At 44.9% G+C, this 21,136-nt stretch overlaps 1 protein-coding gene across 4 annotated transcripts in view; it reads right to left on the bottom strand.

Moving 5' to 3' along the window:
- The window catches only part of dnaaf1 (dynein axonemal assembly factor 1), a 188,043-nt gene that overhangs the window by 129,463 nt on the left and 37,444 nt on the right, over window positions 1–21,136 (bottom strand). For all 4 annotated transcript variants that reach the window (XR_013886505.1, XM_080187281.1, XM_080187282.1 and 1 more), the window contains one exon: window positions 7,865–7,935. Coding sequence is in view for 3 of the 4 variants with exons in the window: in XM_080187281.1 (XP_080043407.1) it covers window positions 7,865–7,935 (71 nt within the window). In the remaining variant the exon portion in view is untranslated. The remainder of the gene's footprint in view (window positions 1–7,864; window positions 7,936–21,136) is intronic.

Below are 21,136 nucleotides of genomic sequence, written 5' to 3'. Positions count from 1 at the left end.
ATCTCTGCTCTGTAACTCTCTCTAACCTCCTACCATTAACTGAGTAAGACCTGCCCTGGTTCAACCTACCAAAATGCATCACCTTGCATTTGTCTAAATTAAACTCCATCTGCCATTCATCAGCCCACTGGCCCAATTGATCAAGATCCGTTGCATCGGAGATAACTTTCTTCACTGTCCACTATGCCACCAATCTTGGTGTCATCTGCAAACTAACCGTGCCTCCCATATTCTCATCCAAATCATTAATATAAATGACAAATAACAGTGGACTCAACACTTATCCCTGAGGCACAGCGCTGGTCACAGGCCTCTACAACCACCCTCTGGCTTCTGTCAAGAAGCCAATTTTGTATTCACTTAGATACCGCACCCTGGATCCCGTGAGATTTAACCTTATGCAATGACCTACCATGCGGTACCTTGTCAAAAGCCTTACTAAAATCCACATAGACAACATCAGACTGCTCTCATCTACCCTTCAAAAAACTCAATCAAATTTGTGAGACATGATTTTCCACTCAAAGCCATGCTGACTGTCCCTAATCAGTCCTTGCATCTCTAAATGCTTTTCTCAATAGTAAACATTGATACGAAATATTCGATTAGGATCTCACCCATCTCTTGTGGATACGCACACAGATGACCCTGTTGATCTTTAAGAGGCCCTACTCTCTCTCGTTACTCTCTTGCCCTTTATGTATTTGTAGAAGCTCTTTGGATTCTCCTTTGCCTTATCTGCCAAAACAAACTCGTGTCCCCTTTTTGTCCTCCTGACTTCTCTCTTAACTCTACTCCTCCATCCCCTATACTCTTCAAGGGATTCACTTGATCCCAACTGCCTATGCATGTCATGTGCCTCTTTCTTCTTCTTGACCAGGGCCTCAATATCCTGAGTCATCCAGGGTTCCCTATTTCTGCCAGCCTTGCCCTTCACTCTAAGAGGAATGTGTTTACCCTGAAGTCTGGTTAACACACTTTTGAAAGCCTGCCACCTATCAGACATTGTCTTTGCCTTCCCACAGGCTCCTCCAATTAATGTTTGAAAGTTCCTGCCTGCTACCATCAAAATTGGCCTTGACCCAATTTAGAATTTTGGGTCAGACCCATCATTCTCCATAGCTATCTTAAAACTAATAGAATTATGGCCACTGGTCCCAAAGTGATCCCTCACCAACACTTGCCCTTCCTTATTTCCCAAGTTTTGCCTCCTCTCTAGTTGGGCCATCCACATGCTAAATGAGAAATTCCTCCTGAATACACGACAAATTTCTCTCCATCCAACCCTCTCAATGGCTGTCCCAGTCAATGTTGGGAAAGTGAAAATCTCCAACTATTACCACCCTATTTTTCTTGGCGCTGTCTGCAATCTCCTTACATATTTGCTCTGACATCATTGTCGTAGCGTCTGCATGGTCTCACTGATGTACCATGCCTTGGGACATCCTTTCCTGCAGCGTATGAGATAGACAACGTTGGCCAAGTCGCATGAGTATGTACCTTGTACCTGGTGAGTGGTGTTCTCACGCGTGATGGTAACATCTGTGTCGATACTGTGGGCGGCACGGTAGCACAGTGGTTAGCCCTGCTGGTTCACAGCTCCTGGGTCCTGGGTTCGATTCCCGGCTCAGGTCACTGTCTGTGTGGAGTTTGCACATTCTCCTCGAGTCTGCATGGGTTTCCTCCAGGTACTCTGGTTTCCTCCCACAGTCCAAAGATGTGCAGGTTAGGTTGATTGACCATGCTAAAATTGCCCCTTGTTGTATAGGGATGCGTAGGTTAGAGGGATTAGTGAGTATAATATGTAGGGATATGGGGGTAGGGCCTGGCTTGGATTGTGTTCGGTGCGGACTCGATGGGCCGAAGGGCCTCTTTCTGCACTGTAGGGTTCTATGATTCTATGATAATCAGGCACTTCTTGCAAAGCTTGCTGTGGCAGGGTTGTGTGGTGTCATGGTCACTGTTCTCCTGAAGGATGGGTAGTTAGCTGCGAACAATGGTCTGTTGGAGATTGTGCATTTGTTTGAAGGCAAGTAGTGAAGGTGAGGGAATGGCCTTAGCGAGATGTTTGTCTTCATCGACAACATGTTGAAGCTGCAAAGATAATGTCATAGTTTCTCTGCTCCAGGAAGTACTGGGCGACATAGGGGACTTTGTTGGTCATGTTCGTCTTCTGAAGAGGTCGGTGCAGTTTTTTGCTGTGGTGTGTCGGAACTGTCCATTGATGGTCGAGTGTCATATCCCGTTCTTATGAGGGCATCTTTCAGTATCTGTAGGTGTCTGTTGGTTCCTCCTCATCTAAGCAGGTCCTAAATATATTAAGGAAGCCATCCCTACAGGGGATGGCTTCTTTAACATATTTAGGGAGGAAACTGGAGAAGTGGAGCATCATGAGGTTATCTGAGGGCTTGCGGTACACTGAAATGCTGAGTTGACTGCCCTTGATGGAGATGCATGTGCCCAAGAATGCAACCGATTCTGGAGAGTAGTCTGTGGTGGAATGGAACTTGTCAATGTCATCATGTCGTTGTTACAGTCATTCTTCGCCACGAGTCCAAAGGAAGAAAAAGTCATTGATATACCTAGTGTACGGTGTCAGTTGAAGGTGCTGTGCGGTGAAGAGATCTTGTTTGAACTTGCGCATGAAGATGTTGGCACACTGAGGTGCAAATTTGGTCTCCAAAGCTTTTCTGTGCGTCCCGATGAAGAACTGATTGTTGAAGGTGAAGACGTTGTGGTCCAGGATGAAGCCGATGAGTTGTAGGGTTGCATTTGGAGATTGTCAGTTGTCAGTGTTGAGTACTGAGGCTGTTGCAGCAATGCTGTCACCATGGCAGAATGCTGGTGTAGAGTGCCAAGACATCCATTATGATGATAAGTGTTCCTGGTTCAACTGCTCCATGGTTGCAGAGTTTCTGTAAGAAGTCCATAGTGTTGCGACAGAAACTGGGGTTACTTGTACGATGGTTTCAAGATGCTCTTGAAGTAGCCAGAGAAGTTCTCACGGAGGCTCTCACTGCCTGACACAATGGGAAGGCCAGGTGCGTTGACCTTGTGTATTTGTGGGAGACAGTGGCGATCTTGAACGCATGGAGTATGTGGGATGAGAGCGCAGAAGGTGCACTCAAAGTCTGGATCAAAAGTCTTGATCAGTCTGTTGAATTGGTAGGTGTGTTCTTTGGTAGGGTCGATGGGTAACTTGTCTGTGGTGCTCTGGTTGTTCAATTGTCAGTACACTTCTTTGCAGTAATCCGTTCTGTTCAGTGGCCTCTTCGTCTGTTGGTTTGATGTCAGTGTTGTGGTTGGTCTCGAGAGCACGGATGTCATTGTGTTGTGCTTGGGTGATGTTCAGGACTGTCCTGTGAGTGCGGCTTATGAACCTGCCACTGACGCATCTCCTGATGGCTTGAGCATACATGTCGAGTCTAGGGCAGGGGCGTTTTGGAGAGATCCAATTCGATTCTTTCCTCTTCAGTTGCTGCTCCGCAGATCTGTTGACTGTTCCTGTTCATTGGGTTCGCTGTTGGCTTCTTGGGGTTTGTGGAAGAACTCCCAGAGCTTCATTTGCCTGATGAATTCCTCTGCGTCTGCAGTAAGATTGATGGGGTCCATTTTCGTGGTTGGACAGAAACTGAAAACTTTGATTTTACCTGGTTGAAAGGTGTAGTCTGACAAGTTGATAATGGACATCCCCTGCCATAGTATTGCTTTCTACTGTGGTACCAGGGAGGCTTGGTTGCTGCTGGTGATGATGCCGAGTTTCTCAAATTTCCTGTTCTTGGTGTGCGTGTAGATAGCATAGTTCCATTGTCTTGTCTGCAGAGCAGTGTCTTGCAGCTGGTCAGCTGCGTCCTGAGTGCAAGTTGAGAATGTGGACTCTATCTTAATTTCCAGGTTGTGGCGTCTGAGGTAGAGCTGGTGTACGAGGCAGTTCAGGAGCGTGAGAGGGGTGCGACGGCAGAGTCTTTCATTGTAGTCTGTGTTATAGGTTGACTTGAATGGGTTCGTGATCTGTAGTTCTTTCGGGATCTTGTCTGCTTTCTTGCCTCTTTGTAGAAACTTGATGTCTGTGTCGATACGTGCGATCTTCTTGGAGATCCTCTCCACATTGAGCTGGCGATTTGCGATGTTGGTGGTAGCTATGATGTGGAGATGCGGCGTTGGATTAGGGTGGGCATAGTAAGAAGTCTTACAACACCAGGTTAAAGTCGAACAGGTTTATTCGGTATCACAAGCTTTCGGAGCACTGCTCCTTCATCAGGTGAGTGGAGAGTTGGCTTCACAAACACGACATAAATAGACAAAGACTCAATGCAAGATAATTGTTGAAATGTGAGTCTTAACAGTAATCAAGTCTTTACTGAAGACTTCGTGAAGTCACAATGTCATCGTCAAAGCTTTGACAAAGGTTCATCTGGACTCGAAACGTCGGCTCTTTTCTCTCCTTACAGATGCTGCCAGATCTGCTGAGATTTCACAGCGTTTTCTCTTTTAGTTTCAAATCTGTACCCCGTCAAGGACGTACACATTTAAAGGGTGGTGACCAAAATATCTTACAGATCCCCACCGACTATGGTGAGGTCTGCAAGACATATAACAGGTTACAAGATGAAGGCATATAAAATCGTCGGCTCCAACATACCCTGATGGGTCGATGCATTCTATGCCCGTTCTGAGCAAGAGGTAAGCGAGAGCATGCCCTCCATCCTGGAAGCCTTGAGTGAACCTGTATCTGAAGTAATTGCAGATGTCAGAGCAGCTGTCTCTAAGGCCAACCCCAGAAAGCAACTGGCCCGAATGGGGTACTTGGATGAGCACTCAGATCCCGTGTGGCTCAGCTGGCGGAGGTAATACCAGACATCTTCAACCTCTCTTTACAACAAGGTGAGGTCTCTATCTGCTTCAAGTAGACAACCATCATTGCAATACCAAAGAAAAGCTAAGCAGTGTGCCTTAATGACTGTCATCCAGTGGCTCTGACATCCATCATTATGAAGTGCTTCGAAAGACTGGTCATGGCATGGATCAATTCCAGCCTTGCGGATGGTCTGGATCTACTACGGTTTACCTACCGCGCAACATGTCCACAGCAGACGCCATCTCTCTGCCCCAGCATTCAACCCTGGAACTCCTAGATAACAAAGACACCTATGTCAGACTCCTACTTATTGACTACAGCTCAGCCTTCAACACTATTGTTCTTCCAAAACTCATCTCCAAACTCCATAGTCTGGGCCTTGACTCCTCCCTCTGCGACTGGATCCTGAACCCATAGACCATAATCAGTAAGGATAGGCAACAACACCTCCTCCACGATCAACACCAGGGCCTCACAAGGCTGTGTTCTCAGCCCCCTACTACATTCTTTTGTACACCTATGACTATGTGGCCAAATTCCCCTCCAACTCGATTTTCAAGTTTGCTGATGACCACTGTGGTGGGTTGGATCTCAAACAATGACATGACAGAGTACAGGAATGAGATAGAGAATCTGGTGAACTGGTGTGGCAACAATAATCTCTCCCTCAATGTCAACAAAACGAAGGAGATTGTCATCGACTTCAAGAAGCATAGAGGAGAACATGCCCCTGTCTACGTAAATGGGGATGAAGTAGAAATGGTTGAGAGCTTCAAGTTTTTAGGTGTCCAGATCAACAACAACCTGTCTTGGTCCCCCCCATGCTGATACTATAACTAAGAAAGCCCACCAACGCCTCTACTTTCTCAGAAGACTAAGGAAATTTGGCATGTCAGCTACGACTCTCACCAACTTTTACAGATGAAAGCACTCTTTCTGGTTGCATCACAGCTTGATATGGCTCCTAATCTGCCCAAGACCACAAGAAACTATAAAAGGTTGTGAATGTAGCCCAATCCATTGTGCAAACCAGCCTCCCATCCATTGACTCTGTCTATACTTCCTGCTGCCTCAGTAAAGCAGCCAGCATAATTAAGGACCCCATGCACCCTGGACATTCTCTCTTCCACCTTCTTCTGTTGGGAAAAGGATACAAAAGTTGGAGGTCACGTACCAACCGACACAAGAACAGCTTCTTCCCTGCTGCCCTCAGACTTTTAAATGGACCTACCATGCATTAAGTTGATCTTTCTCTACACTTTAGCTATGACTGTAATGCTACGTCTGCATTCTCTCGTTTCCTTCTCTATGAATGGTATGCTTTGTCTGTATAGCGTGCAAGAAACAATGCTTTTCACTGTGTGCTAAGACATGTGACAATAATAAATCAAATCTTGACTAATGAAGCGCAAGAAGCGTGAGGTAATTCACTTTGGTAGGAATAACAGATGTGTTGAGTATAGGGCTAACGGGAGGACTTTGAATAGTGTGGATGAACAGAGGGATCTAGGTGTATGTGTACATAGATCCCTGAAAGTTGGGAGTCAAGTAGATAAGGTTGTTAAGAAGGCATACGGTGTCTTGGCGTTTATTGGTAGGGGGATTGAATTTAGGAGTCGCAGCGTCATGTTGCAACTGTACACAACTCTGGTGCGGCCGCACTTGGAGTACTGTGTGCAGTTCTGGTCCCCACATTACAGGAAGGATGTGGAGACTTTGGAGAGGGTGCAGAGGAGGTTTACCAGGATGTTGCCTGGTATGGAGGGGAGGTCCTATGAGGAGAGACTGAGGGATTTGGGGTTGTTTTTGCTAGAAAGAAGGCGGCTAAGAGGGGATCTTATTGAAACATATAAGATGATTAGAGGTTTAGATAGGGTGGATAGTGATAGCCTTTTTCCTCGGATGGAGAAAGCTAGCACGAGGGGGCATGGCTTTAAATTAAGGGAGGGTAGTTATAGGACGGATGTCAGGGGTAGGTTCTTTACCCAGAGGGTGGTGAGGGATTGGAATGCCCTGCCTGCTGCAGTTGTAAATGCGCCTAGTTTGGGGGCATTTAAGAGATCCGTGGATAGGTTTATGGACGAAAAGATTAGATTAGTGGGTCATTGTTTTTTAACTGGTCGGCGCAACATCGTGGGCCGAAGGGCCTGTTCTGTCTGTAATGTTCTATGTTCTAAGATGTTATGTGCTTTGCTAGCCACTCTCAATATGTCCTACAACATTCAAAGATCTACACATGAACCTCAGATTTCTCTGTCCCTGTACACTCTTTAGAACCGTCATTAAGTTTACATTACCTCTGCCAAAATGCATCTTACGCATAATACATTACCTCTGCCAAAATGCATCTTATGCATATCAAATTTCATCTGTCATTGTCTGCCCATTTAGCTAATCTGTATCCCCTTTCAGGTGATTGGTAACATCCTTCCGGATTCATCTAAGCTTTGTATTCTTAGCGAAGTTTGAAATTTTACTTTATCTTCGTGGGGCAGCATGGTGGCACTGCTGCCTCACAGTGACAAGAGCCTGGCTTCAATTCCAGTCTTAGGTGACTGTGTGGAGTTTGCACATTCTTACTGTGTCTGAATGGGTTTCCTCCATGTGCTCTGGTTTTCTCCCACAGTCCAAAAATGTGCAGATTAGGTGGATTGGCTATGCGAAATTGTCAATATAATATTGCTGCTTGTTCCAAGTACTGTAAGTTTGGAGATTTTCTGCTCCACAACCATTAGTCAATCCCAATACATGATCGTAGCTGTATTAACAGGTGTTTGTTTTCTTCAGAAATACTGCATACTACACACAGAGCCCAAGGTTAAAGGAAAATTGGATAAATATTGGAGTGTCTATTGGGAATGTTCTGCCCACATCAGCGTCATCTCATTGAAATCAATGAGGTGTAAGGTAGAGCCAACTGGCAGCATCTGTACCCTCGACACAAACTGCTGTGTAGGAATTGCTACTCAGTAGTATGACCATTACTTCTGGATATTTCTTACTTACCGTGGTCCTCATTTTCCAGTTGCAGTATCTCATCTCCCATTGTTGACAAAGTGACTGCTGGAATATCTGAGCTGTGATTTAAGCATAAACAAAATAGATATTAAAATATTTCATTAAATCTGTGCTTCCTCTTCATCCCTGACAGTCTAATGTCTGTGAACTAAAAATGATCAGTGATGCTAATCTCAGTAGACTTTTACAAGGCTTCCTTGAACTATTAATGACACAGAGCTCAGTGGGACTGTAAATTTTGGAAAGAATGCAAGGAGGCTTTAAGGGGACTTCAACAGGCTAAGTAAAATGGCAAGCACATGGCAATGGAATATAATGTGAATATTATAGTGTAGCGTGAAATTATCTATTTTGGTAGAAAAAACAGAAAATAAAAATATTTCTAAAGGTGAGAGCTTGAGAAAAATTGGTATTCTGGAGATCCTTGTATTCTTGTTCATGAACATGTCGGTGCAACAATTAAAGTGCCATGAAATGTATTTTAGCAAATCGGGTTAAGGAGAATTGCAAAGCTTTTTGTTTTGCATATATTAGGAATAAGAGAGTTACAAAAGAAAGAGTACACCCATTCAAGGACAATGGAGGGAAGTTATGCGTGGAACCACAAGATGTGGATGAGATCCTAAAATGAGTACTTTGTATTGGTATACATCAAGAAGAAGGACATGACAGATGACAGGTCCGTCATACAAGAGGAGACCAAATCGGTTGGGATTATATTCACTGGCGTTTAGAAGAGGGAAAATGGGTCACATAGACTCTATGAAATTTTAACAAGGTTAGACAGGGTAGATTCAGAAAGAATGTTCCCAAATGGTGGTGGAGTCCAGAACTTGGAGTCATAATTTGAAGATAAGAGATAAACCTTTTAGAACTGAGGCGAGGAGAAATTTAGTTACTCAGTTGTAAATGTGTGGAATTCACTACCACAGAAAGTAATTGAGGCCAAAACATTGTCTGATTTCAAGAAATTAGATGTAGTTCTTGGGGCTAAAGGGATCAAGATATATAGGGGTAGGGCAGATCAGGATATTGAATTTAATGAGCAGCCGTGACCAAAATGAATGGCAGAGCAGGTTCGAAGGGCCAAATGGCCAATCTCGCTTCTCATTTCTACGATGAGGTCAGGAATAGATGCGTGAACATTCTAGAGAATGTCAATACATCATAGAATCCCTATAGTGCAAAAGGAGGCAATTAAGCCCATCGAGCCTGAACCAACAACAATTCCTATTCTCGTAACCACATGTATTTACCGTTAATTGCCTGGCACTAAGGAGAAATTTAGCATGGCCAATCCATCTAACTTGCACATTTTTGGACTGTGGAAACCGAAGCATCTGGAGGAAACCCACGCAGACACAGGGTGAATGCGCAAACTGCACACAGTCACCCGAGGCCGGAATTGAACACAGGTCTCTGGTACTGTGAGGCAGCTGTGCTAACCATTGTGCCACCGCATTAGAGAAGGATCATAGTATCCCTACAGTGCAGAAGGAGGCCATTCAGCCCATTAAAACTGCACTGACAACAATCCCACCCAGGCCCCATCTCTGTAGCCCCAGGTATTTACCCTATTACCTATAAGGCCACAAAATAGAGGAGCAGAATTAGGCTATTCAGCCCATCGAGTCTGCTCCATAGTTCAATCGTGGCTGATATGATTCTCATCCCTTCTCCCATAAGCATGGTGAGTGCTGCCTCACTGAGAGGAGTGCTCTTGGAATTGGATGAACAAAGGGAGTTACAAGGAGGTAAGTAGTTATTAAACTTGTTTTCAGGGTGAGCTAAATTAGTTCTTATTTGGAAAGTTAAAAGTTGCACTTTAGTGAATTCCTGCAACAGGAATCAGCTCAGTCAGCTCTCAACTGAACCAGGAAGGTGGGACCTGTACAAATTGGATGTGTTACACCTGGGCAGGACTGGGACTGGTGTCTTAGGAGAAGTATTTGCTAGAGCGGTTGGGGAGGGTTTAAACTAATATGCCGGGGGATGGGAACCTATGTAAGGAGTCTGAAAAGGAGGGAACAAGAACAAAATGTGGGGATAACGTTCCAACTACATCAAAAATCAGGAAAAAAAAGTTAAAAAGGAAGGAGAACTCAGGAGTTGTTACTAATCAAAGTGTTAGAATTCAAAAAGGTACAAAAACTACCATGGGGCACTTTATCTGACTACTCGTAGCATTTGAAACAGGGTAAATGAGTCGACAGCACAAATCATTGCGAACGAGTATGATTTGGTGGCCATTTCAGAGACATATTTTCAGGATGATCACGACTAGGAGTTAAACATCCAGGGGTATCAAACTGTTCAGAGGGACCGACAGGAAGGTAAAGGAGGTGGTAAGGTAAGCTCTGGTATTTAAGAATGACATCAGGGCGGTAGTGAGAGATGATATAGGTTCTATGGAAAAAAAGGTTGAATTAATTTGAGTGGAAATTAGAGATAGGATAAAAAGTCACTGATAGGTGTAAGTCTATAGGCTGCCAAATAATGACGTCGCGGTGGGGTGAGAAATAAACTAAGAAATAACCGATGCATGTAAAAATGGTACAGCAATTATCATGGGGGATTTTAACCTATATATCAATTGGTCAAAACATGTCAGTCAAGGCAGCCTTGAGAAGGAGTTCTATCCGCGATAGCTTTCTTGAACAATATGTAATGAAATCAACAAGGGAGCAAGCTATCCTAGATCTGGTCCTGTGTAATAAGACAGGAATAATTAATGATCTTACAATTAGGGATCCTCTCGGAAGAAGTGATCATAGTATGGTTGAAATTTAAATACAGATGGAGTATGATAAGATAAAATCCAATACCAGTGTCTTGTGCTTAAACAAAGGAGACTACAAAGGGATGAGGGAGGAGTTGGCTGGAGAACTGAAGAACAGTGGAGGACTTTCAAAGCGATCTTTCACAGTGTTCAGTAAAATTACATACCACTGATAAGGAAGGACTGTAGAAAAAGAAATAATCAGCTATGGATACCTAAGGAAATAAAGGAGGGTGTCAAATTGAAAGAAAAGGCATACAAAGTGGCAAAGAATAGTGGGAAAGTAGAGGACTGGGAAATTTTTTAAAGTCAACAGAAAGCCACGAAGAAAGCGATAAGGAAAAGTAAGATGGATTATGAGAGTAAACTAGCTCAGAATATAAAAGCAGACAGCAAAAGTTTCTACGCATATACAAAATGAAAAAGAGTGGCTAAAGTAAACATTGGTCCTTTAGAGGATGAGAAGGGGATATAATAACTTGGAAATGAGAAAATGGCTGAGGCATTGAACAGGTATTTTCTGTTGGTCTTCACAGTGGAAGACACAAATAACATGCCAAAAATTGATGACAGGAAGGCTATGGCAGATGAGAATCTAGAAACTATTATCATGAAAGAGGTAGTGTTGGGCAAGTTAATGAGGCTAAAGGTAGACAGGTCTCCTGATTCTGATGAAATGCATCCCTGGGTACTAAAAGAGATGGCAGAAAAATGGCAAATGCACAAGTGGTAATTTACCAAAAATCACTGGACTCTAGGGTGGTTCCCACAGATTGGAAAAGAGCAGATGTGACGCCCCTGTTTAAAAAAGGAGGTAGACAAAAGGCAGGTAACTACAGGCCGGTTAGCTTAACTTCTCTAGTAGGGAAAATGCCTGAATCTATCAAAGAAGAAATAGCGAGACATTTGGATATAAATTGTCCCATCAGTAAGACGCAGCATGGATTCATGAAGGGAAGGTCATGTTTGACTAATTTGGTGGAATTCTTTGAGAACATTACATATGTAGTGGACAATGGGGAACCTGTGGATGTGGTTTATCTAGATTTCCAGAAGGCATCTGACAGGTGCTGCACCAAAGACTGCTACATAAGGTAAAGGTGCACGGTGTTAAAGGAAACATATTAGCATGGATGGAGGATTGGTTAACTAACAGAAAGCAAAGAGTGGGGATAAATGGGTGTTCTTCTGGTTGGCAATCAGTGACTAGTGGTGTGCCTCAGGGATCAGTGTGGAACGGCAATTGTTTACAATTTACATAGATGATTTGGGGTTGGGAACCAAGTGTAGTGTGTCAAAATGCACAGATGACACTAAGATGGGTGGCAGAGCAAAGTATGTAGAGTATGCTGGAAATCTGCAAAGGGAAATAGATAGTCTAAGTGAGTGGGCGAGAGTCTGGCAGATGAAGTACAATATTCCTAACTGTGAGAAATTTCCATTTGATAGGAATAACAGCAAAATGGACTATTATTTAAATTGTAAAAATTTGCAGCATGCTGCTGTGCAGAGGAACCTGGGTGTCCTTGTGCAGGAATCTCAAGGAGTTGGTTTGCCGGTGCAGCAGGTAATTAAAAAGGCAAATGGAATTCTGTGCCAACCTTGTACTGTAAAGAATTCCTGCAACTAGCCCATGAGAGTCCTGCGGCCGGACATCCCAGGCCAGAAACGACCTGACAACGGGTGGAAATGCTAGGATGGTGGCCAGGCTTGAGGAAATACATCCTGGACTTCTGTGCGGGTTGTCTGGTTTGTGCAGCTAACAACCTGGATGTCCAGAAAAGGGAAGTTTCCATGGGTCATATCAGAAGGGTGGAGGGACCATGGCAGTCGATCCAGATCGGGGTACATCGAACCATCGGATCACTACCAACTACTCAAGTACTATTGAGTACTAGTTGATATATTTTCCAAATGGGTGGAGCGTTCCCCTATCGAACAGCCACTTCAGTGGGCATGGCAAAAATCCTGGCCTATATGTGGCACATGAGGATCCCAACAGCTAATATTGGAAGAAGGGGAACAAGGCAATTACACCCCATTGAAAGGAGAATCCTGGCTGGCAGGGCACGGCAAGCTAGATGACTGGCCTCACCTGACTGAAAACAGGATTTAAACTGGTCATCTGGAGATGGCATTGTACATAGCATTCCCTGGAGGGAATGAGTTCAGTATATTGTTTAAATAAGTTGAGAGAGCATTTTGGAATAGAGGGTAGGTAGAATTTGGAAGACAAGGTTGTCTTTACCTGTTGTGCAGAATGGAGCTGAGAAACCCAACAACATGGGTGATACTGGCAGCCTGACTGGAAATCTGCACTGGACACCAAGGGGACACTGAGGAGTCCCTGGTTTACAGGTGCTCCAGGCGGTAGGCCACCCCTTGTGATGACTGGACAGGGGAACCCAATCGTGGACAGCCAGGCCAGTTACATCTATGAGGAGAGACGACCTGGATCGAACTCCACCAGATTCTCCAGCCACGAGAGCTTCAGTTATGGAGAAGCATTGGCTCCCTGTTCCGAAATCAGAGTAGTGACTGCCAGGGTTAGGGTGACTGAGGGCAGGAGGGTGTATTTAACTTCTAAAGTGAATGTACCCTATGGGAGATGGTGGTGGCTCAGAAAGCTGAGCCCAGACATGAGGGACCGGTCCTCGGACTGAGTACGATTGGACAATGACACGTACTGTGACCCCATGATGGTCTGGTATGTTGGAAAAAATGGTGGGCCTATAACCAGAGGCTGTATTTGTGTTTGTGGCGGTCTGTCAAGAAATGTCCCAAAAGGGCATCGATTACATTCTTAAGATGGTAGCAGGACCCCGGGAACAGTATAGATTGGGATCATAGCAGGGAAGTATCTGTAGCCTCACAGTCAGGGATGTCAGTAAAAACCACTGAATTGCTAGTTCAGGTGAAGAAGCCCCTACCCACAGCCCAATCAATTGACCTTCACAATTGTCTGACCACCACTAGGGGAAACACAGTAAGAAGTCTCTCAACATCAGGTTAAAGTCCAACAGGTTTATTTGGTAGCAAATACCACTAGCTTTCGAAGCGCTGCTCCTTCTGCACCAGGGGACCCAGGAATGGGTTGGTATTAGTCCCGACTAAGAAACTATCGTACCAGAGGTGCATTACATGGGGCCTCAGTAGTTTTAAATTTAAATAGAGATAGGTTACGCACATGGTGTCCTTGTAAAACAGAATTGTTATATCAAGCCTTATTGAGAGGAATGTTTCACAAATTCTACACTTTAGATTTTGGTGATATTAATGTTAGTAATTTGTATAAATTTAAGTATGATTTTGTTGAGGGACCAGGGAGACAGTGCAGAGGGCTGGTGAACAACAGGTTCACAGCTTTCAACGCTGGCACATCCATGATAAACAGCATGGACGATGTTGAACTGGCTCTGCAGATTAACGGATTAAAAAGTCAGTTCAAAAAAGCTGTTGGGGGATGAAAACACTGCGGGTCGAGGTTACATAAAGAGGTAGTGATGACTCTGCACCTAAAAGAAGTCATAGCATGATAAATGAACTGACTGGGGGGGATCGGAATGCATCTGATCAAGCTGCCCAGAATGAAGTGTGTGGGCTATGTGGGGCTTAGTTGCTGGGGGAAGAGACGGAACAATTGGGAAGATTTGAGTTAGGGGCAGGTCCCGTCATGGATCAACAACCAGCAATTAGTGGCAATACACCCTTACAACAGCACTTTGAGTCCCTGCCAGCTTTGTGTGGACTCAGAGGCGTACCCATGCCAGTTGATTGCGGAAAGTCCAGCCACACAATTATGAGGGTGGTCGTAAGAATGCCGGTGATGGGAACACCCACTCAGCCAGCACTCCTGTACCAGGTTGAGAATGTGGGAGTCATTCGTGGGGGTGTACATGTTCATTACTGAAAGGTCTCACCAAATGTCATAGTGAGAGAGCACACTGTGACAGACACCATCCTCTCCAGTTGTCAGAGCAGAAGAGCACAAGTGATGCTGTGTCCCCAGCATACAAATGCCTATGCAAGACCTCACTGTGGGTTCATAACTGCTGGGACAGAGCCTATAAATTGCACAATGGAAGTGATGGCCACCAGCTACGTCTCCCCACAGGTTGCATACATAGGGGATGGGACTTACTGTGTCACCACCAGTGCCCAGTGGTATCAGCACGGATCAGAGCAGTGGTGCCCGATACCACACAGCAGTTTCCATTTTAAACCTAGGGTGGAAATTCATGTGGCACACCAACAAATAGTACCCACCCCAGAACCTTCTTCAATTCACATCACAATACGCAAAAATTTCACCAATTTACAAGAATACAGTGCTCACTTTGGGTATGACATTCCCCCCTTGAAGGAAAAGCTCATGGAACTGTTGGCTGCAGTCGAGCTGTCACAGAAACATTTCTACGCACTAGAACAAAATGACATAGACGTAGCAAAGGATATAGAAAATATTAGGACACCAGACTGGTGGGACTTAGAGGCGTGGGTGGTAACGTAGAAACACAGATACCCTACAGTGCAGAAAGAGGTCATTTGGCCCATCGAGTCTGCACCGACCACAATCCCATCCAGGCCCTACTCCATTGTCCCTACACATTTACTCACTCATCTCTCTAACCTATGCATCTCAGGACATTAAGGGGCAATTTTAGCATGGCCAATCAACCTAACCCGCACATCTTTGGATTGTGGGAAGAAACCGGAACACCCAGAGGAAACCCACGCAGACACAAGGAGAATGTGCAAACTCCACACAGACAGTGACCCAAGCCAGGAATCGAACCCAGGTCCCTGGAGCTGTGAAGCAGCAGTGCTAACCACTGTGCTTTCTGGAAACCCAAATAAATCATGTCCACTGACTCTCCTTTGTCTAACTTCTTTGTTACCTCCTCAAAGAATTCTAACAGGTTTGTCAGACATGATCTCTCTTTGATGAAACTGTGCTGACTCGGCCCTATTTTACTATGCATTTCCCAGTACTCCGCAATTTCATCCTTAATAATGGACGCCAAGATCTTATCCATGACCGAAGTCAGGTTAACTGGCCTATAATTTCCCATCTTCTGCCTCCCTTCCTTCTTAAATAGGGGTGTCACATTAGACTTTTTCCAGTCCTCTGGGATCTTCCCCAACTCCGGTGATTCCTGAAGTATCACCACCAATGCCTCCACAATCTCCTCAGCTATCCTCTTCAGAACTGTGGGTGCAGTCCATTCAATCTGGGTGACTTTCAGCTTCCCTTGCACCTTCTCCTTAGTGACAGCCACTACATTTACCTCTACGTCCTGACTCTCAAAGTTCTGGAATATTACTGGCATCTTCCACCATGAAGACGGATACAAAGTACCCATTCAGTTCCTCTGCCACTTTTTTTGTCCCCCCTCACTACTTTTTCAGCCTCATGTTCCAGCAGTCCACTCTCCATTCTTGTCTCTCTCGACTTTTTATATATCTAAAAATATTCTTGCAATCTTCATTTATATCACTAGCTAGCCTTCCCTCATATTTCATCTTCTTCACCCTTATTGTTTTTTTAGTTGGCCTCTGCTTGCTTTTGAAGGCTTCCCTATCCTCTAGCTTCCCACTATTCCTCACCTCATGAGCAATTTCCCTTGCTTTTATGCTATCTCTGACTTCCCTTGTCAGCCATAGTTGCCTTGCTCTCCCCTTAACATGCTTCCACTTCTTTGGAATGAATTTACGTTATGTCTTCTGAATTATCCACAAAAACTTATGCCACTTTCCAGTCTTTCCTGCTAGGTTCCCCTTCCAATCAAGTCTGGCTAGCTCCTCCCTCATAGCCTTGTAGCTTCCTTTACTCAATTGTAGCACCATTATATCTGATTCCAACATCTCCCTCTCAAACTGCAAGGTGAATTCTAATCATATTGTGGTCACTGTCCCCTAGGGGTTCATAGATCATAGAACAATCCAGCACAGTACAGGCCCTTCAGCCCTTGATGTTGTACCGAGCTATGTCCAAACCCAAGATCAAGCTCTCCCACTCCCTATCATTATGGTGTGTTGCATGTCCCTATCCAAAAACTGCTTGAAAGTCCAACTCCACTATCACAGCAGGCAGTGCATTCCAAACCGCAACCACTCTGAGTAAAGAATCTACCTTGGACATCCCTCCTATATCTCCCACCATGAAACTTAAAGTTATGCCCCCTAGTAATAGCTACATTCACCCGAGGAAATAGTCTCTGCACATCCGCTCTACCTATCCCTCTCGTCATCTCATAAACCTCTATTAAGTCTCCACTCTAAAGAGAAAAGCCCCAGCTCCCTCAACCTTTCCTCGTAAGACTTACCCTCCAAACCAGGCAGCATCCTGGTAAATCTCCTCTGCACTCTCTCCAATGCTTCCACATTCTTCTTATAGTGAGGTGACCAGAACCGCACACAATATTCCAAATGTGGTCTCATCAAGGTCCAGTATAGTTGCAGCATAACCCCACAGCTCTTAAACTCAAACCCCTGTTAATAAACGTTAACACACTATAAAGCCTTCCTCATAGCTCCATCCACTTGAGTGGCAACCTTCAGATATCTGTGGATATGAATCCCAAGATCTCTCTGTTCCTCCGCATTCTTCAGAACCCTGCCTTTGACCCTGTAATCCTTCACTTTAAGTTCCCTGATCAAGTTCACCAGATCCAGAAATGCCTGTTCCCTAGTGGGCTCTAGCACAAGCTACTCCAAAAATCCATCCCATAGACATTCCACAAATTCTTTATCTTGGAATCCACTACCAACTTGATTTTCCCAGTCCACCTGTATATTGAAATCCCCCATGATTACTGTAATATTGCCCTTCTTACAATGCCTTTTCTATCTCCTGATTTATTTTCTGACATCCTGACTACTGCTAGAGGGCCTGTACATAACTCCCAGGAGTCATTTTCCCTTTGCGATTCCTCAACTCTACCCACACAGATTTTATGAAGTCCGACCATATATCACATCTTGCTGACAATTTAATTTTGTTTCTTACAAACAAGGCAATCCTGCCTCCTCTACCCATCTGCCTGTCCTTTCGATAGGATGCATACCATTGGATATTCAGATCCCACCTCTGATCCCCTTGCAGCCACGTCCCTGTGATGCCCACAACATCGTACTCTCCAATTACAATGTACGCTTCCAGCTCATTTACCTTGTCCCGTAAGCTGCATTTAAGTACAGCACCCTCAGTGCTGTGTTGACTACCCCTCTTCCCTTAGTTGTTCCTTTAACTGCTCAGCTTGAAGTTTTATTCCTGCCAATTTCCATACTCTCTACTCTACGACTAGTTCTGGAAACTGTACTAATTTCTACTGAGTCCTGCCTCCCATTAACTGGTTTAAAGACCTTGTGACTTCCCCATTTAGCCTTTCAACTAAGGTCCTGGTCTCAGATCAGTTCAGGTGGAGCCCGTCCCATCAGTACAGCTCTCTCCTGTCCCAATACTGATGCCAGTACTGTCTGTGTGGACTTTGCACGTTCTCCCCGTGTCTGTGTCGATTTCCTCCGGCAGCTCCGGTTTCCTCCCACATTTTTAAAGATGTGCTGATTAGGTGATTAGGATCAATATCCAAATGGGCGTCAAACTGTGGCGACTAGGAGAATTTCACAGTAACTTCATTGCAATGTTAAATGTATGCCTTACTTGTGATTAATAAATAAACTTTATATACTTTAAATGGAACCGATCTTTCCCACACCATTCCTCTAACCACATGCTTATCTTCCTAATCTTTTTTCTTTGCCAATTCACGCGAAGCTTGGTTTATAATCCAGAAATTATAACCCTTGAAGACCTGCTCTTTAATTTGGTTCCTAGTTCCTGATATTCCCCAAACAGGTCATTATGCCTATTCCTGCCAATGTCATTTGACCCAATGTATTCTACAGCAACTGAATTCTCTCCCTCCCACTCCAATTCATTTAGATTCTTCCGAACAGCAAGAAATCAAGTCAGTCTCGTATGTTTCGAGAAGGTGGCGCGTTCAGTTGCTTTGTTGCAGACAGAGAGGCTTCCTTTGCGATAGACGCCCAGCCAGAATGGAACTCTCCAGGTGGAGGAACACGTGAAGCGGGAAAAGTCTGTGTGGAACTGGAAGACATGGCAGAGGTGCTTAATGAATACTTTGCCTCGGTATTCACGGTGGAAAGTGATCTGGGAGGTTGTACTACAGGTTTGCAGCAGACTGAAAAGATTGAGTACGTGGATATTAAGAAAGGGGATGCATTGGAACTTTTAAATTCTATCAAGATAGATAAGTCGCCGTGACCGGATGGGATGTACCCCAGGTTATTGTGGGAGGTGAGGGAAGTGATTGCAGAGCCCCGGCGATGACCTTTGCATCGTCAATGGAGACGGAAGAGGTTCCGGAGGATTGCGGATGTGGTTCCTATTTTCAAGAAAGGGAACAGGGATAGCCCGGGAAATTACCGACCGGTGAGTCTGACCTCAGTGGTTGGTAAGTTGATGGAGAGGATTCTGAGGGACAAGATTTATGAGCATTTAGAGAAGTTTAGAATGATCAGGAATAGGCGGCACGGCTTTGTCAAGGGCAGGTCGTGCCTTACGAGCCTAGTTGAGTTCTTTGAAAATGTGACTGAACACATTGACAAAGGAAGAGCGGTGGACGTGGTTTACATGGGCTTCAGCAAGGCATTTGATAAGGACCCCATGCAAGACTTCTTGAGAAGGTGAGAGGGCATGGGATCTAAGGGGCTTTGGCCTTGTGGATCCAGAACTGGTTTGCCTGCAGAAGGCAGAGAGTGGTTGTGGATGGGTCTTTTTCTGCATGGAGGTCGGTCACCAGTGGAGTGCCCCAGGGATCTGTTCTAGGACCCTTGCTGTTTGTCATTTTCATAAATGACCTGGATGAGGAAGTGGAGGGATGGGTTAGCAAGTTCGCAGACGATACGAAGGTTGGTCGTGTTGTGGATGGTTTGGAGGGATGTCAGAAGTTGCAGCAGGACATAGATAGGATGCAAGACTGGGCGAAGAAGTGGCAGATGGACTTCAACGCAGATAAATGTGTAATGGTCCATTTTGGCAGAACCAATGGGATGAAGGAATACAATTTCAAGGGTAGGAGTCTTAGCTGTGTTGAAGAGCAGAGGGATCTTGGGGTCCGGGTCCATAGGACTCTTAAATCGGCCTCGCAGGTGGAGGATGTGGTCAAGAAGGCGTATGGTGTACTGGCCTTCATTTATTGAGGGATTGAGTTCAGGAGTCGGGAGGTAATGCTGCAACTTTATAGGACCCTTGTCAGACCCCACTTGGAGTACTGTGCGCAGTTTTGGTCGCCTCACTACAGGAAGGATGTAGAAGCTATCGAGAGGGTGCAGAGGAGGTTTACAAGGATGTTGCCTGGATTGGGAGGCATGCCTTATGAAGATAGGTTGAGGGAGCTAGGTCTCTTCTCCCTGGAGAGACGAAGGTTGAGAGGCGACCTGATAGAAGTTTATAAAATGTTGAGAGGAATAGATAGGGTGGATTCTCGGAGGCTATTTCCCAGGGCTGAAATGGTCGCTACAAGAGGACACAGGTTTAAGGTGCTGGGAAGCAAGTACAGAGGGGATGTTAGGGGAAAGTTTTTCACTCAGAGGGTGGTGAGTGAGTGGAATCGGCTGCCGTCGGTGGTGGTAGAGGCGAACTTGCTGGGGTCTTTTAAAAGACTTCTGGATGAGTATATGGGATCTAATGGCATTGGAAGTTACAGATAGTTCTATGGCTTGGTAGGTATAGATGTGGTCGGCGCAACTTGTGGGCCGAAGGGCCTGTTTGTGCTGTAGTGTTCTATGTTCTGTAAGACAGCAGTGCTAACCTCTGTAACACCATACTGCTGTATAGAGGGAGGAAGTGCTCAGTATTCTAAACTGCATTAAGATAGACAAGTCCCCTGGGCAGAATGGGACTTATCCCAGGTTACTGTGGGAGGCAAGGGAAGAAATAGCTACGGCCTTAAATATCTTCACATCCTCTTTGACCACAGATGAGGTTACAGAGGACTGGAGATTATTTCCTTGTTTAAAGGAAGGTAGCAGAGATTATCCAAGAAATTATAGGTTAGTGAGCCTGATGCAAGTGCTGGGGAAGCTTCTGGAGAAGATACTGAGGGACAGGATATGTGCACATTTTGAAGAAAATGGACTAGTTAGTGGCAGGGTGCATGGTTTTATACAGGGAAGGTCGTATCTCACCAACTTGATTGAGTTTTTTGGAAGAGGTGACAAAGATGATTGATGAAAGAAGGGCTGTGGGTGTAGTTTATATGGACTTTATTAAGCTGTTTGACAAGGTCCCACATGACAGACTGATACAAAAACTAAAATCATGTGGGATTCAGGATGGGCTGGCTTGATGGATACTGAAGCGGCTTGGTCGCAGAAGACAGTAGTTTTCAGAATGGAAATCTATAGCTAGTGGTTTTCCACAGGGGTCAGTGCTGGGACCTCTGTTATTTGTAACA

Source organism: Carcharhinus amblyrhynchos, chromosome 4, assembly GCF_965287045.1.
Source record: "Carcharhinus amblyrhynchos chromosome 4, sCarAmb.v2.hapA, whole genome shotgun sequence".
NCBI lineage: Eukaryota > Metazoa > Chordata > Chondrichthyes > Carcharhiniformes > Carcharhinidae > Carcharhinus > Carcharhinus amblyrhynchos.
The sequence above is the reverse complement of the archived record's forward strand: the minus strand, read 5'-3'. Positions and strand labels throughout refer to the sequence as shown.